Here is an 18,310-nt window from a genome sequence, read left to right on the forward strand (position 1 = left end):
ATGCCCCGGTCTGGGGGGATCCCACATGCTGCGGAGCGGCTGGGCCCATGAGCCGTGGCCGCTGGGCCTGTGCGTCCGGAGACTGTGCTCCACAACGGGAGAGGCCACAACAGTGAGAGGCCCGCGTACCGCAAAAAAAAAAAAAAAAAAAAAAAGGGCAGAAGACCTGAATAGACATTTTTCCAAAGAAGACATACAGATGGCTAACAGGCACATGAAAAGATCTCCACGTTGCTAATTATTAGGGGAATGCAAATCAAAACCACAAGGAGGTACCGCCTCATGCATGTCAGAATGGCTATCATCAAAAAGGCAACAAATAACAGAAAAGAAAATCCTCGTTCACTGTTGGTGGGGATGTAAATTGATGTGGTCATTATGGAAAACAGTATGGCAGTTCCACACAAAATTATAAGTAGAACTGCCTCATGATCCAGTGAGTCCACTTTCAGGTATGTATACAAAGAAAACAAAAACACTAATTCGGAAAGATATATTTACTCCAATGTTCATTGCAACATTATTTACCATAGCCCAGATACGGAAGCAACCTATGTGTCCATCGATAGACAAATGAATAAAGAAGTTGTGGTATATATATATACAATGGAATATTACTCGGCCTTAAAAAATGAAATCTTGTCATTTGCAACAACATGGATGGATCTAGGGGATATTATGCTAAGTATAACAGACAAATACTGCCTGATCTCACTTATATGTGGACTCTAAAAAGCAAAACAAACAAGCAAAACAAAATGAAAATGGGGTCAAACATAAAGAACAAACAAGTGGTTGCCAGAAGGGAGGGGGGTGGGAAAAATAGGTGAAAGTGATTAAGAGGTAAAAACCTCCAGTTGTATAATAAGTCATGGGTATGTGATACACAGCATAAGGAGTATGGTCAGTAATATTCTAATAACTTAGTATGGGGACATGGTTACTAGACTTATCATGGTGTTCATTTTATAATGTATGCAAATGCAAAATCATTATGTACTACACCTGAAACTAATATAATATTGTACATCAACTATATTTCGACTAAAAAAAAAATCTGGTCTCTAGGATGGCACACAAAGCCTTTGGTTATCTGGTCCCCGTCTATGGAAGATTCCATTTGTATTCTCTAGCCATACTGAATTAGAGTTCCCTGGATGAATAATGTGGTTTCATTCCTCCATGCCTTTGCACACACTGCTCTTTATAATTGGAATGCCCTTCCCTACCCTGCCATTTCACCCCGTAAAGGCTCTGAGCAAGTACTATTTCCAAGCTGAAGCTTTTCCTAACCACTACTCTGTCGTCTGTGCACCCACTTCATCCCATACACACTTCCATCTTTTTTTTTCCCCTTTGGGCCATACCTCACAGCAGGTGGGATCTTAGTTCTCCAATCAGGGATTGAACCCATGCTGCTTGTAGTGGATGCTCAGTGTCTTAACCACTGGGCTGCCAGGGAAATCCCCACACTTCCATCTTTGCATCTGTAAAATCTTTATTAACTGTTTATATGTCTGAGTTACCCAATTAGTTTATAAACTTTTGGGGGGTATAAAAGTAAACATTTATTTAGAATGAGAAAAGAAATTACAAAAATTTACAAATTTTCAGAAGCTGACACCAAAACATCACAAAAACTGGAGCTGTTTTGTATATGTATATACACACATAAGGTTATGTATATATATTATATATATCATTAACAGGTCAACACACTTCTATAATGCTTTCACTATGTATTTTTGACTACCTATTTTTTTTTAATTGTGGTAAGACCACTTAATATGTGATCTACCCTCAACAAAATTTTAAGTCTGTAATACAGTATTGTTAACTGTAGGCACAATGATATACAGCAGATTTCTAGAAATTAGTCATCTTGCCTAATGGAAACTTTATTTATTTATTTTTTTTGCGGTACGCGGGCCTCTCTCTGTTGTGGCCTCTCCCGTCGCGGAGCACAGGCTCCGGACGTGCAGGCCAAGCGGCCATGGCTCACGGGCCCAGCCGCTCCGCGGCATGTGGGATCTTCCCGGACCGGGGCACGAGCCCGTGTCCCCTGCATCGGCAGGCGAACTCTCAACCACTGCGCCACCAGGGAAGCCCCCTAATGGAAACTTTATACCTGTTTAAAAGCAACCCTAACTTCCCCCTTCCCCCAGAACCCAACAACCACCGTTTTATTCCCTGCTTGTATGTGTTTACTATTTTAGATATCTCATATAAGTGGAATTGTGCAGTATTTGTCCTTCTGTAATTGGCTTATTTCACTTAGCATAATGTCCTCCAGGTTTATCCATGTTGTCACATATGGCAGAATTTCTTTTTTATGACAGGATAATATTCCATTGTGTGTATATACCATATTTTCTTTATCCTTTTGTTGATGGACATTTAGGTTGTTTCCACGTCTTGGCTGTAATAATGCTGCAATAAACATGGGTGTGCAGATATCTCTTCAAGATCCTGATTTTAATTCTTTCAGATATCTACCCAGAAGTAGGATTACTGGATCAGATGGTAGTTTCATTTTTAATTTTGGGGGGCAGCTCCATACTGTTTTCCATAGCAGCTGCACCATTTTACATGCCCACCAACAGTGTACAGGGTTCCAATTTCTCCACAACCTCATCAATACTTATTTCTTGTTTTGTTTTGTTTAATAATAGCCATCCTAAAAAGTGTGAGGTGACATCTTACTTTGGTTTTGATTTACATTTCCCTGATGATTAGTGATGGTCAAGCATATTTTCATATACCTGTTGATCATTTGTATGTCTTCTTTGAGAAATGTCTATTCAAGTCCATTGCCCATTTAAAATTTGGGTCCTTTGTGTTTTTTCTATTGCACTGTAGGAATTCCTTGTATATTATGAATATTAATTCCTTATAAAATATATGATTGCAAATACTTTCTCCCATTCCATAGGTTGCTTTTCACTCTATTGTTTCCATTGCTGTGCAGAAGCCATTTAGCTTGATATAGTCCCACTTGTCTATTTTGCTTTTGTTGCTTGTGGTTTTGGTGGTGTATCTGTGAAAGCATTGCTTTAGGCCAGTGTCTTGAAGATTTCCCCCTATATTTTCTTCTAGAAAACTTTTACAGTTTCTCATCTTACATTTAAGTCCTTAATCCATTTTTACTTGATTTTTGTGTACAGTTGTAAGATAAGGATCCAATTTCATCCAGTTTTGCCAGAACCATTTTTTTTAACATCTTTATTGGAGTATAATTGCTTTACAATGGTGTGTTAGGTTCTGCTTTATAGCAAAGTGAATCAGTTATACATATACATATGTCCCCATATCTCCACCCTCTTGCATTTCCCTCCCACCCTCCCTATTCCACCCCTCTAGGTGGTCACAAAGCACCGAGCTGATCTCCCTGTGCTATGCGGCTGCTTCCCACCAGCTATCTATTTTACATTTGGTAGTATATATGTGTCCATGCCTCTCTCTCACTTTGTCCCAGCTTATCCTTCCCCCTTCCTGTATCCTCAAGTCCATTCTCTAGTAGGTCTGTGTCTTTATTTTATTCCTGTCTTGCCCCTAGGTTCTTCATGACATTTTTTTTTTTTTAGATTCCATATGTATGTGTTAGCATACGGTATTTGTTTTTCTCTTTCTGACTTACTTCACTCTGTATGACAGACTCTAGGTCCATCCACCTCACTACAAATAACTCAATTTCGTTTCTTTTTATGGCTGAGTAATATTCCATTGTATATATGTGCCACATCTTCTTTTTCCATTCATCTGTCGATGGACACTTAGGTTGGTTCCATGTCCTGGCTATTGTAAATAGAGCTGCAATGAGCATTGTGGTATATGACCCTTTTTGAATTATGATTTTCTCAGGGTATATGCCCAGTAGTGGGATTGCTGGGTTGTATGGTGGTTCTATTTTTAGTTTTCTAAGGAACCTCCATACAGTTCTCCATAGTGGCTGTATCAGTTTACATTCCCACCAACAGTGCAAGAGGGTTCCCTTTTCTCCACACCCTCTCCAGCATTTACTGTTTGTAGATTTTTTCATGATGGCCACTCTGAGTGGCAGCACCATTTTTTGAAGAGACTATCCGTTCCCCATTGTGTATTCTTGGCACTTTTGTTGAAGATGAGTTGACCATATATGTATGGGTTTATTTCTGGGCTCTCTATTCTGTTCCATTGGTCTATATGTCTGTTTTTATACGAGTATCATACTGTTTTAATTACTGTAGCCTTCTAATATAGTTTGTGAAATCAGGAAATGTGATGCGTTCATGTTTGTTCTTCTGTCTCAATATTGCTATGGCTGTTTGGGGTCCTTTGCTGTTTTTTATGTATTTTAGGATTGTTTTTTTTTTATTTCTGTAAAAATAATGCCATTGGAATTTTGATAGGAATTTCATTGATTCTGTAGATTGCTTTGGATAGCATGGATATTTTAACAATATTAAATCTTCACTAACGTCTTTCCACTTGTTTGGCTAATTCTGGAAACTTCTCTTTTTCCCTTTTATACATCTGGAAACTGAGGCAAGGAAGGATGAGTTATCCCCACCAGCACACCTGGGCTCCCTTTCAGCCCTTTTGCTACAGTTGCTTAGCTGTACGCCTCTACCAGATTCTTGCATTTGGGCACCCCCCAAATGTAGTTTTTCAGCTTTCTCCATTTCACAGCCATGATGCCTGAGGATCTTTTTCTTTGGCATTGATGCAGTTGTTTCTCCTTAAAACGAACTCAGCATCTATTCATTTTTAAAAACCCTAATATGATACCATTTGGAGTTCTCCCAAGCCATATAGGCATTGCATCCTGAGCAGATTGAGGCAAGAAGGCCAGTAATTACCAAGGCATAAAGGGTCCTTCCCTCATGACCAGAGCATGACTTGTGGCTGCACGGTCTAAGCATGTAAAGGTTGATCACTTGCTCTACACACTCTGGTACTTCTCAGAGATGTTACTCCAGCCGGCTCTGCAATGCTGTGCAGAGCATCCCAGCAGCCAGTGTGCATTCAGGACTGCCTTAATTAACGTTCTCCAGGGTCTGCCTAGGAATAAACAGGTCTAAGAAGGTATGAGTCAGGTGAGTAGGTTGAACTCTAGTTAAAGTTCCAATTTACTTTGAAATGAAGGGGCTACAGGAGACAGAAGCATCCCAGTGTTTCCAGTAGAAGTGTTGATCACCTATTTATTTCAGTGAACTCCAAGTACTTAGAAACGTCCCCTGCTCATTAACTAGTAGAGGTGTCCATTGCCTTAACGTAACTTACAGGTTAATTCAGTGGAAATGTACACTGATTGTGCAAAATCAGTTTTGATAGTCAGTAACCACCTTTAATGCTAGGAATATGCAATAATGGTATCGTCATGTCAAAGTGGTTACTAAAATGCCTCAGCACTTTTTTAACGTAAAAGATATAACCTTTTCCCCCCTTCCACTTAGCAAGCATGGCCTGCACTTCTCAAAAATAAGTACTTCCATGGCTACCTAGAAAGCATCTCCTCAGAGGAACTTGATATTAATTATGATACATCTCTTCCAATCCCACATGTCTCCAGTGTCCCAGCCAACTCTTCCATTTTCATATTTAAACCAGTCATCCATTCCCAGTGAATGTTGTCTCCAAAGTCAGAGCCGCATTAGGACTAGAAGTTCTCAGATTGGGAGATTGCAGTGCCCTACAACCAACATTGCCTTTGGCTGGCTACTGCCACCATCCCCCCACCATTGCCCCATGGGGAGCAGATGCATTCCAGAAACCCTTAGGGAGACAGGATAATTGGGAACCACATCTGTATTGGCCATGTGGACAACAGGCACTTGTCTCAGGTTCTCGATTTTGCAGACTCTTCAGGGCTCCATGAAAGCCCCATCTAGAGGTTGGTGGCCAGTGACTCCCATTCTTCTTCATGAAGAGTTAGTAGGAATCAAATTGGGATTCCTTTGATTTAATTTTTTTATTGGGAGTGAGGGGAGGTGATTTTGTTTCTGATAAGAAGAAGAAGAGGAAACCATGGCGCTTCTAAGGCTTTGTAGAGTACCAAGTAGTGTTTAGCCAGAAATAAGTAATTTTGGAAGTATTTGATCAACTAAGCAGTCTTCAAAATGTGTTTTTCCTAACTCCTTTTGCAGGTTACTCTGTGCAAAAGAATAGGTTTCTCTATTTTATTCAAAATAGTAAGTAGTTTCCCTGGATCTGGATAATAATAGTTGACATATTTCATCAAACAGCAATCAGGAAACCCACTCTAGCATTTGTTTGCTGGTCAGCTTACATAGAGAAACGTGACTGTGTACTCCACATATTTCTAGTTTAATTACCAACTTGATGTTTTAAGGAAATCTCCGTTCTGTGCACAGAATTTCTTTTACTCCTCACAATCATTTTTCTGGTGCCATCACCACCTTCAATTATCAGAACAGAGGATTATCCATGGTGATAAATTATGGTGCAGTGCAGTCATCCCAGTGAGAGGCACAAGAGGATAGCTGTCCTGACTGACCCTCCAACTCCATTTTTCAGGGTAGGTGAGACATTTTCAGTGTTCCTCTTCATGAGATCCAGAGCGCACCCCAGGCCAGCCCTTGCCCCCAAAACCTCTTTCAAAGAAGCTTATCACTCTGTAAGGAAAGTGTCAGGAAATGGGAGCCATTTCTTTGGGGGGAAATATATTTACAGAGTGTGTGATTTTCGTGTGTGTGTGTCTGTATGTCTGTGTGTACTCATATATGTGCATTTCACTTCCATAAAAACTCATAGCCCAGGCTGCTGGGGACCATGTGTTCCCAAGTGTTCTTGGAAGTAAAAAAGGAACAAGTGAGCTTTTCATATGAGGGTTCCAGCAAGCTGGCTCTGAGAATGAGCCCCATTTATCAAGCAAAGAAAAGAATAACAACAGGGGCTTCCCTGGTGGCGCAGTGGTTGAGAAGTCCGCCTGCCAATGCAGGGGACACGGGTTCGTGCCCCGGTCCAGGAAGATCCAACATGCCATGGAGCGGCTGGGCCCGTGAGCCATGGCCGCTGAGCCTGCACGTCCGGAGCCTGTGCTCCGCGACGGGAGAGGCCACAGCAGTGAGAGGCCCGCGTACTGCAAAATAATAATAATAATAATAATAACAACAGAAAAGATAGATGAAACCAAAAATATTATAACCCCCCAATGGAAAATAATGTTGATTTGGCAATTCCCATTGGATATATTACATGCTGTAATTTATTATATTATTATTTTGTCTGTTTCTTTAATCTTTGCTCGTTCTTTTAAAAAGATGTTGGGATGCTGATTGCAATTTTTAAAAAACTAGATAATATATAAATCAGCTATGGAAATCAGTTTTTTGGGTTTTTTTTAACATCTTTATTGGAGTATAATTGCTTTACAATGGTGTGTTAGTTTCTGCTTTATAACAAAGTGAGTCAGGTATACATATAAATATATCCCCATATCTCTTCCCTCTGTGTCTCCCTCCCTCCCACCCTCCCTATCCCACCCCTCTAGGTGGTCACAAAGCACCAAGCTGATCTCCCTGTGCTATGCAGCTGCTTCCCACTAGCTATCTATTTTACATTTGTTAGTGTATATATGTCCATGACACTCTCTCACTTTGTCCCAAGAAGATGTGGCACATGTATACAATGGAATGTTACTCAGCCATAAAAAGAAATGAAATTGAGTTATTTGTAGTGAGGTGGAGGGACCTAGAGTCTGTCATACAGAGTGAAACAAGTCAGAAAGAGAAAAACAAATACCATACGGAAATCAGTTTTAATTGATGCATGGATGTGTCTGATTACTGTTAAATACCTTTTTTAAAAAAATTTTGTTTTAGTTCGATACATAATGTTGTTTCATAAAGCCTGACACTGGTTGCAAAGCTCAGCTGTGAAAATGTAACAAAGTATTCTTAAACATAAATGTCAATTTCAAGTTATTTGAAATGATTCCTCCAGCGGTATAGTTACTGTATTTGATCTGAAACCAGAACCCATCTATTTTTGCTTTAGACAGTGTGATCTTTTACAATATTTTAAAATAGGAAAAAATATATCCTTTATGTTGACCTTCATTTTAACCATCTTCAGAGATCTTCATTTCTTCGTGTATCCAGGTTACTGCCTGAGCATATACCTCTGCCTGAAGAAATTTTTTTAACGTCGAGTGTAGTGCAGGTCTTCTTGTAATTACTTCTTTAAGCTTTTATTGTCTAAAAATTTATTATTTCACCTTAATTTTGAAAGATATGCTCTGTTGGGCATAAAATTCTAGATGACAGTTTTTTCTTTTTGTTTCTTTCAGTACTTTAAAGATGTCACTTCTGGCTTAACACAGTTTCAAATGAGAACTAAGCTATAAATATTATCTTTGATTTTGCTAGGATTGTGTCTTTTTCCTCTGGCTGCCTTCAAGATTTTCTCTTTATCTGTGATTTTAAACAGTTTTAATATGATATGTTTATGTGTTTTTAAATGGTATTTATCCTGCTTGGCACTTTCCAAACTTCTTGGATGTGTGATAAATTTTCTTATATTATTTTTCCAAAAATGTCAGCCATTATTTTTCTTTAACATCTTTTCAAAAATATTTATTTATTTATTTAGGCTGCGCTGGGTCTTAGTTGCGGCATGCATGCAGTATCTAGTTCCCCGTATAGGGATTGAACCCACCACCCTGCATTGGGAGTGTGGAGTCTTACACACTGGACCACCAGGGGAGTCCCCATTATTTTAAAAAATTATTTCTTTTGCCCAATTCTCTCTCTTTTTAGTCTTGATACCAGTTACATATATAAAAGACCATTTGATATTGTCCCTCAGCTCTGGGATGCTCCGTTCTGGTTTGTCTTTTTTTCTCTATGTGCAATTTCTACTGATTTATCTTCAAGTTCACTGATGAGTCAGTTAAAGGAATTCTTCATTTCTGTTACTATGGGTTTTTTCTTAATGCCTGAGATATCATTTTAAATTTTACATACAATTTTAATACTATGGTAAGATAGGTTAATTTACAAAGGTGAAAAAATATTTCCTTTTTCGATTGTGGTAAGACACTTACCAAGAGATCTACCCTCTTAAATGTTTAAGTGCACAATACAATATTATTAACTATAGACACCAGGTTTCACAGATCTCTAGGACTTAATCATAGATGCAAAAATTCTCAACAAAATACTAACAAACCAAATTCAATAGCACATTAAAAGGATCATAAGTCATGACCAACTAAGATTTATCCCTGGAATGAAAAGATGATTTACCGTACCCAAATCAATTAATGTGATCCACCACACTAACAAAATGAAGGATAAAAATCACATGATCATCTCAATAGATGGAAAGAAAGCATTTGACAAAATTTACCACCCTTTTGTGATAAAAACTCTCAAACTATTTATAGAAGGAATTTATCTCAACATATTGTAGGACAGATATGTTACTGTGTGTTTTTTTTTTTTACAACTTTATTGGAGTATAATTGCTTCACAATGGTGTATTAGTTTCTGCTTTATAACAAAGTGAATCAGTTATACATATACATCTGTTCCCATATCCCTTCCCCCTTGCGTCTCCCTCCCTCCCACCCTCCCTATCCCACCCCTCCAGGCAGTCACAAAGCACCGATCTGATCTCCCTGTGTTATGCAGCTGCTTCCCACTAGCTATCTATTTTACGTTTGGTAGTGTATATATGTCCATGCCTCTCTCTCGCTTTTTCACAGCTTACCTTTCCCCCTCCCCATATCCTCAAGTCCATTCTCAAGTAGGTCTGTGTCTTTATTCCTGTTTTACCCCTAGGTTCTTCATGACATTTTTTTTTCTTAAATTCCATATATATGTGTTAGCATACGGTATTTGTCTTTCTCTTTCTGACTTACTTCACTCTGTATGACAGACTCTAGGTCCACCCACCTCATTACAAATAGCTCAATTTCGTTTCTTTTTATGGCTGAGTAATATTCTATTGTATATATGTGCTACATCTTCTTTATCCATTCATCCGATGATGGACACTTAGGTTGTTTCCATCTCTGGACTATTGTAAATAGAGCTGCAATGAACATTGTGGTACCTGACTCTTTTTGAATTATGGTTTTCTCAGGGTATATGCCCAGTATTGGGATTGCTGGGTCATATGGTAGTTCTATTTGTAGTTTTTTAAGGAAACTGCATACTGTTTTCCATAGTGGCTGTACCAATTCACATTCCCAGCAGCAGTGCAAGTGTTCCCTTTTCTCCACACCCTCTCCAGCATTTATTGTTTCTAGATTTTTTGATGATGGCCATTCTGACTGGTGTGAGATGATATCTCACTGTAGTTTTGATTTGCATTTCTCTAATGATTAATGACGTTGAGCATTCTTTCATGTGTTTGTTGGCAGTCTGTATATCATCTTTGGAGAAATGTCTATTTAGGTCTTCTGCCCATTATTGGATTGGGTTGTTTGTTTATTTGTTATTCAGCTGCATGAGCTGCTTATAAATTTTGGAGATTAATCCTTTGTCAGTTGCTTCATTTGCAAATATTTTCTCCCATTCTGAGGGTTGTCTTTTGGTCTTCTTTATGGTTTCCTTTGCTATGCAAAAGCTTTGAGGTTTCATTAGGTCCCCATCTTTGCTGAAATTACCCATGTGTCTTTGCATGCTGTCCACCTTTTTCAGTAAAGTCTTTAACATATTTATTGTAATTTTTTTAATTCCCTGTCAGAGCCTGGTTCTATTAATTGTTTTGTCTCTTAACAATGAGTTGTTTTCTTCTCTGTGTATGTGTGTGTGTGCATCTCATAATCTTTGATTGATGGCAGACTTGTCTGTAGGGCAATAGATATTGACATAAACAATCATCATCTTAAAAAATGACAGTCATCTTTATGTTCACTATTTCAGTTAGTATAATTAAAGAGTTAAATTGTTGCCACAGGCATTGTGAAATTATATAGAACTACTTCTGTTGAAGGCTTGTGTTTCTGTACTTTGCTTGGCTAATCTTAAAGAATTATGACTGTTTCACATTTATTTTACTTCAATATAACTTGAGCACAGAACTTACAGTGTCAAAGTAAATCGTTTATATATGGTAGTAAAGATAATGGTAGCTGTGGTGAGGAATAACTAATCGCAAAGTGACATCTTCGCTGAGATAATTTCTTGGCCTTAGCTGTTATACTTAATATTTGAAACAGAATAAATTCCAAAAATACTACGTTGAGAGATACATACATGAATTTTCTCTTTGCTCTTTCAGAATTGAGAAATAATTCATCCATTAAAAGTATACTGTTCATTGGTTTTTTGTATGTTCACTAAGTTGTGCAGCCGTCACTAAAATCTAATTTTAAAATGTTTTTATCTCCCCAGCAGGAAACTCCGTGCCTATTAGTTGTCATTCCACATTCCCACACCTCCCTCCCCGCAACCCTAGGCAGCCATTAATCTATTCAGTAGATTTGCCTGTTCTGGATATTTCCTATAAATGGAATCATATAAAATGTTGTCTTTTGTGATTGGCTTCTTTCATTTAGCATAGTATCTTCAAGGTTTATCCAGGTCACAGCATCTACCAGTACTTCATTCAATTGTATTGCCTAAAAATAATCCAGTGTATGGGCATTCCACCTTTTGTTTATCCATTCATCAGTTGATAGACATCTGGGTTGTTTTCACCTTTTGGCTATTGTGAATAGTGATGCTATGAACATTTGTGTACAAGTTTTTGTTTGAATATCTGTTTTCAATGTTCTTGGGTATATATCTAGGAGTAGAATTTCTGGTTTTTGTGATTACTCTATGTTTAACTTTTTGAGGAACTGTCAAGCTGTTTTCCAAAGTGATTGCAACATCTTCCTTTCCCACCATCAATGTCTGAAGATTCTAATTTCTCCACATCATCACCAAGATTTATTTTTTTTCTCTCTTTTCTTTCTTTTTTTTTTTTTTTTTTTTGCAGTACGTGGGCCTCTCACTGCTGTGGCCTCTCCCGTTGTGGAGCACAGGCTCCAGACACACGGGCCCAGCCGCTCCGCGGCATGTAGAATCTTCCCAGACCGGGGCATGAACCCGTGTCCCCTGCATCGGCAGGTGGACTCTCAACCACTGCGCCACCAGGGAAGCCCTCTCTTTTCTATTAAGGCTATCCTAGTGGGTGTAAAGTGATACCTCCTTGTGGTTTTGACTTGCATTTTCCTAATGACTAATGATGTTAAGCATCATTTCAGGTGCACATTTGCTCCTTGTATATCTTTGAAAAAACATCTGTTCAAATCCTTTGCCCAATTTTTAATTGGTTTACTTGTCTTTTTTATTATGGCAAAATATATACAACATAAAAGTTACCATTTTAACCTTTTTAAAGTATATAGTTCTGAGACTTTAAAGTACAGTAAGTACGTTCACATTGTTGTACACCCATCACCACTATCCATCTCCAGAACTTTTTCACCTTCCCAAACTGAAACTCTATGCCCATTAAACACTAACTCTCTGTCCCCCTTCACCTCAGCCCTTGACAGTTACAGTTCTACTTTCTGTCTCTCTCTATTTGACTACTCTATGTACCTCATCTTAATGGAACCTTAAAATATTTGTCCTTTTGCGACTGGTTTATTTCACTTTGCATACTGTTTTCAAAGTTCATTAATGTAGTGTATATCAAAATATCCTTCCTTTTTAAAGCTGAATAATATTCCCTTATATGTATATACCACATTTGTTTATCCATTCATCCACTGATGATTGCTTTCACCTTTTGGCTATTATGAATAATACTGATATAAACATGGGTGTATTAATATCCAATTTCTCCACATCTTTGCCAACAGTTGTTATTTTCTTCTTTTGTTTCATTTTGTTTTAATAATAGTTAACCTAATGGATCTGAAGTGATATCTCATTGTAGTTTTGATTTGCATCTCCCTAATGATTAGTGGTATTCAGCATCTTTTCATGTGCTTTTATTGGCTGTTTGTATATATTCTTTGGAGAAACATCTACTCAGATCCTTTGTCCAATCTTTAATTTGGTGTTTTTTTTGTCTTTTTATTATTGATTTGTAAGAGTACTTTGTATATTTTGGATACAAGTCCCCTATCAGGTATGTGACTGTAAATATTTTCTCCCATTCTGTGGGTTTTCAGTTTACTTTCTTATTGTGTTCTTGATGCACCAAAGATTTTACTTCTGACAAAGTCTAATTTATCTCTCTTTTTGCTGTTGTTTGTGCTTTTAGTATTGTATCTAAAAATCCATCCCTAGCCCAAAGTCATGAAGATTTATTTCTGTTTTGTTTTAGCAGTTTTATATATAGCTCTTTCATTTAGGTCTCTGATCTACTTCGAGTTAATTTTTGTTTATTGTATGACATAGGGGTCCAACTTCATTCTTTTGCATGTGGATATTCAGTTGTCCCAATACCTCTTTTTTTTTTTTTCGGCCGCGCTACATGGCATGCCGGGATCTTAGTTCCCCGACCAGCAATCGAACCCACGGCCCCTGCAGTGGAAGCTCCAAATCTTAACCACTGGACCGCCAGGAAAGTCCCCCAGTACCATTTTTTCAAAAGACTGTTCTTTCCTCATTGACCTGTCTAGGCATTCTCTTCCCTTTTATTTAATTCAAAGTGAGTGCACAAGGTGTATGGGTTGTTAGAAAAGGTGAGGGAGGAAAAATTTGTATGTGGTGGTCTTCAGAAGCTAAACTTTAAGCAAGTTAAATATTCACGTTTCTTTTGAGTACAGTCTGATAATGAACTTAATAAGATACTGTTTCACAACAAAGTCTTGGAGGGTGCATTTCACATTTTCAGAATGGGTTTAACTTTATCATTTGCAAGTATAAGCCACATGTTTGCTTCTTGGATAAGTACTTGCAAATATGAGTATACAGAAAGTTAACTGAGTTTTTAAATGCATTTTCTGCTGAACAGGATAGATTCAGGTATAAATGTCTTTTGCCAAATATAAATTAATATTACATTCTCCTTCAATTTTTCTTTCATACTCAGTAAGGCTTTTAGTAAATGGAAATGATGCAGCTAGATATCACACTTCCTGTGGTGTGTTTTAATGGGAAAAGTTTCTGACCCGTCGATTTTAAATAATCCCAGAAAAGAAGTGTTTACCATGACTTCTCTTTTACACATGAACTGACAAAAATGTCATACTTATGCTCTGATCACAGCTACTATTGTCCCAACAATGCTAGTGAACAAAAATTTTTCCAGCTCTCATAACATATTACAATGCTAGGGTGAGCCAATTGAAACACAGAAGACCAAAGCCATAAGATCATTAAAGACCATCTAATATTTAGCCCTCAAATTAGTTTGTTTGACACATAGTGTTTTAAAAATTAAAATTAGTTTCCTTCTTTTTTTTTTGAATAGAGAGATTTCATATAAAAGATTGAACTTTAAATTTTCCTTGAAATCTAAACCCTCTGGCAATACTGGGTCTGCATTCCCCAGTAGTAATGATAGGCTGGAACTGAAAAGTGTTCTTCAGATCATCACTCTATTTTCTCTCTGACACTAAGATGCTTGTTTCATTTCTATTAATTATTACACTTACACTTGTGTTTCATGTAGCAGCCCATTTCATTCATTTATGTTACCTGCCTGGACCTTTACACCTGATCCATACTCACCCAAGTGTATTTTCCTAAGCCTGTCATAACAAATTACCATAAACTTGGTGGCTTAAAATAAAAAAAACTTATTTTCTCATACTTCAGGAGACTAGAAGTCCAAAATCAAGATGTTAGCAGGTTTGGCTCTTTCCGGAGGCTCTGAGAGAGTCTCTGTTCCATGCCTCTCTCTTAGCCTCTGGTGGCTACAGGCAATTCTTGGCATTGTAGACCCATCATTCCAATCTCTACATCTGTCTTTGCATCACTTTCTTATCTGTGTTTGATTGTCTCAAATCTCCCTCTGCCTTTTTTCTATAAAAATACCTGTCATTGGATTTGGGGAACCCACACTAAATCCAAGATGATCTAATCTCAAGATTCTTAATTACATCTGTAAAGACCCTTTCTCCAAATAAGGCCATATTCTCTTCTTCCAGGGGTTAGGACTCTTTGGGGGGCTACTGTTCAACCCACCACACCCCCATTGTACAGATAAGAAAACTGAATCCAAGATAGGTTAAGTAACTCATTCAAAATCATACAACTAGTTTATGATACAGAGTTGATTCAAAAACCCTAGTCTACTGACTACAAAAAGTCCTTTCTTCCATCCTGTGCTGCTGTTTTACTTCTCATCAGTTTATGTTCCAAATAAATAGAGAATAAACAGAAATAATAAGTTGCCTCTAGCTCTATTGCTTTGCCATTTTGTTATTTTGCCTGATGGAGACCTTTAGAAGTCACATATACATTTCAAAATGATCACCACGATAAGTCTAGTTATGATATGTCACCATACAAAGAAATTATGGAGTCATTGACTATATTCCTGTGGAATTCTGTTTTTGTTGAATTATTCTGAGTGTGGTTAGTCAGCCACTTTGAGGTTCAATTATCTGGCTAAGCTATTGGTAAGAGTAGTTTCCAGTAGATAAAATCTATTCTACCACCACCCCTATTTTGTTGGGGGTACCTTAAGTTTAGTTTTCAGTGGTGAGAGTGGATTTGGACTGAGCCATCCATATCCTCTGCCCATCCTCTCTTTGTAGCCCTCTCTGACCTACACACACGGAGACACACTGATGCACAAGCCCTATCATCGTCTTCCTGCCCCAGTATAGCCATCAAAGAACAAGCCGACTGGCAGACCAAGGTATCAAACCCTGATTTTAGACACATTAACACTATCTTGAAGCCAAAAATAAATGCCATTTTCATTATAAGTTCGGTAAAAGAGTAAAAATAAAATGTTGTTATGATAAACTGTTCTCACCCTGGTTTCTCTTCATTGTGCTCTAAGGTTTCAGTCCCCTTGACACTTGACTTTATAGGCTACAACCTTCCACAATGGCAATTATCATTTTTTCTGTGTCTAGTTTGGGAAACCTACAAGTTCTGGAATGAGGAGCTAGGAAATTTGAACCTCCAGCAAAATCACCCTGTACAATTCATTACCTGAGATGTAGAAGTTTATTCCTTTTGGAATAAATTACTTGAGTTTTTACTCAAATGGTGCAGTGTGTTAGTTTGCTAGGGCTGCTATACAAACTACTACAAACTGGGTTGCTTTAAAACAGAGGTTAATTTTCTTACAGTTTTAGAGACTGGAAATCTGAGATCAAGGTGTCAGCCACATGGGTTTTTTTTGAGGTCTCTCTCCTTGGCTTGGAGATGGCCACCTTCTTTTTTTTTAACATCTTTATTGGAGTATAATTGCTTTACAATGTTGTGTTAGTTTCTTCTGTATAACAAAGAGAATCAGCTATATGTATACATATATCCCCTTATCCCCTCCATCTTGCAGTCTCCCTCCCACCCTCCCTATCCCACCCCTCTAGGTGGTCACAAACACAGAGCTGATCTCCCTGTGCTATGCGGCTGCTTCCCACTAGCTATCTCTTTTACGTTTGGTAGTGTATATATGTCCATGCCACTCTCTCACTTTCTCCCAGCTTACCCTTCCCCTTCCCCATGTGCTCAAGTCCATTCTCTACATTTGCATCTTTATTCCTGTCCTGCCCCTAGATTCATCAGAACCTTTTTTTTTTTTTTAGATTCCATATATATGTGTTAGCATATGGTATTTGTTTTTCTCTTTCTGACTTACTTCACTCTGTATGACTGCCTCTAGGTCCATCCATCTCACTAAAAACAACTCAATTTCATTTCTTTTTATGGCTGAGTAATATTCCATTGTATAAATGTGGATGGCCACCTTCTTGCTGCCGTTTCACATGGTCTTTTCTCTGTGCACTCATCCCTAGTGTCTCTCTATGTGTCTTAGTCTCCTCTTTTTATAAGGACACCAGTCATACTGGATTTTGGCCTATGCTGACAGCCTTATTTTAATTTAATTACCTCTTTAAAGACCCTATCTCCAAGTAAAGTCACATTCTGAGGTACTAGAGGGGTTTAGGGCTTCAACACATGAATTTGTGGGGGAGGGAAGGGAGGCACAATTCAACCCATAACATATACGATATTATTTCGCACATTTTGAAATATTATAGTTAGAAGGGAATTTAGAAACTTTAGTATGGTCCCCTCATTTTGCAGGGGGTGGAGACTGAGGCACAGGGAGGTCACAACACTTGCCTATGGCAAGCCACATGGAGTTACTGGCAGAGGCAGGACTAGAAATCAGGTCTCCTGGCTCCAAGTTCCATGCCCTTTCCACCATACCATGTTGCCTTTAACCTCTCTCTCTCTCTCTCTCTCTCTCTCCTGACTATTTGTGATAGACTTGACAAAAATATATAATTAGTTGTTTTCAAAACTATGTTTACTTTTTTTTTAATTGGGGTATAGTTGTTTTTACAATGTTACTTTTATTTTCCTATACTTACTACTGTATACAACTCACCTTTGGAAAAGAAGAAAATTAAGGAATTTTCTGCTTAATTTCTTATCACTTTCATTTTATATGTACATTTTTCATCCTTGCTTTGAAATAACTGGATTTTTTTCAAGGTAAATGAACTTGTCCTAGCCTGGTTAGACAAAGGACTAAAATCAAAGCGGCCTCAGCTTTTTTCTACCTTCTTGAGATCTGAGGTAGAGAAAGAAGATTAGCATAAACCTCTGCTTCTCCCGTTTCTGTTTACCTGTCCTTTTTCCTTACAGCAGGAAGTCAAGGCTTCTAGAAACCTTGATATATATACATCCCTCTTCTCCACTCGCATTCATACCCCTACCCCTTCCAAGACAATAGATACCAACATTGAACTGGTGTTGTAAAAACTGCCCAGTTGTTCTTCCTTTATCCTGAGGTAATTAAATTCAAACCTCAGAACCTGATAGGGAAGAAAATTCTGAATGCAAATGTACCTTTTCTTCACTTGTAAATCTTCTCCACTCTGCCTTTTGAGAATGAAATATCAAGAGAGAAATAAGAGAAAATTTGAGTTATAAAGTGCAGGATCTGAGCATTCAAAGATTTATTAAAATTAGGTGTACTCTTCCATTTAATCCTTGAGGAGTTTACTTTTACTTAAATTACTAGCCGAAGCTATTTGTTCTCAATGGTCAGTTAGTTACCTCAGTGGACCAGAGAACACTCTACTGCCTCTAAATCCCCAGTTATTTGCTTCTTGAGAGATAGATGTTTAATGACTAAAAGCCTTTCTTCAAATGAGTCCCTTGGGGTAACATAGCCCCCATGCTGCCCCTCTCTTGCCCTGCAGATTACTAAGGGACTCATC

At 38.0% G+C, this 18,310-nt stretch overlaps 1 protein-coding gene across 8 annotated transcripts in view; it reads left to right on the forward strand.

The window, feature by feature from the left end:
- EDA (ectodysplasin A) overlaps positions 1-18,310 on the forward strand; it is a gene marked incomplete at both ends in the record, with an annotated part of 411,330 nt that overhangs the window by 189,003 nt on the left and 204,017 nt on the right. The window contains one exon of one of the 8 annotated variants that reach the window (XM_079728225.1): positions 6,126-6,170. The exons of the other annotated variants lie outside the window; for them this stretch is intronic. Within the exon in view, the coding sequence (XP_079584351.1) occupies positions 6,126-6,170 (45 nt within the window). The remainder of the gene's footprint in view (positions 1-6,125; positions 6,171-18,310) is intronic. 8 annotated transcript variants of the gene reach the window in all.

Source organism: Hyperoodon ampullatus (assembly GCF_949752795.1).
Source record: "Hyperoodon ampullatus genome assembly, chromosome: X".
Classification (NCBI taxonomy): domain Eukaryota; kingdom Metazoa; phylum Chordata; class Mammalia; order Artiodactyla; family Ziphiidae; genus Hyperoodon; species Hyperoodon ampullatus.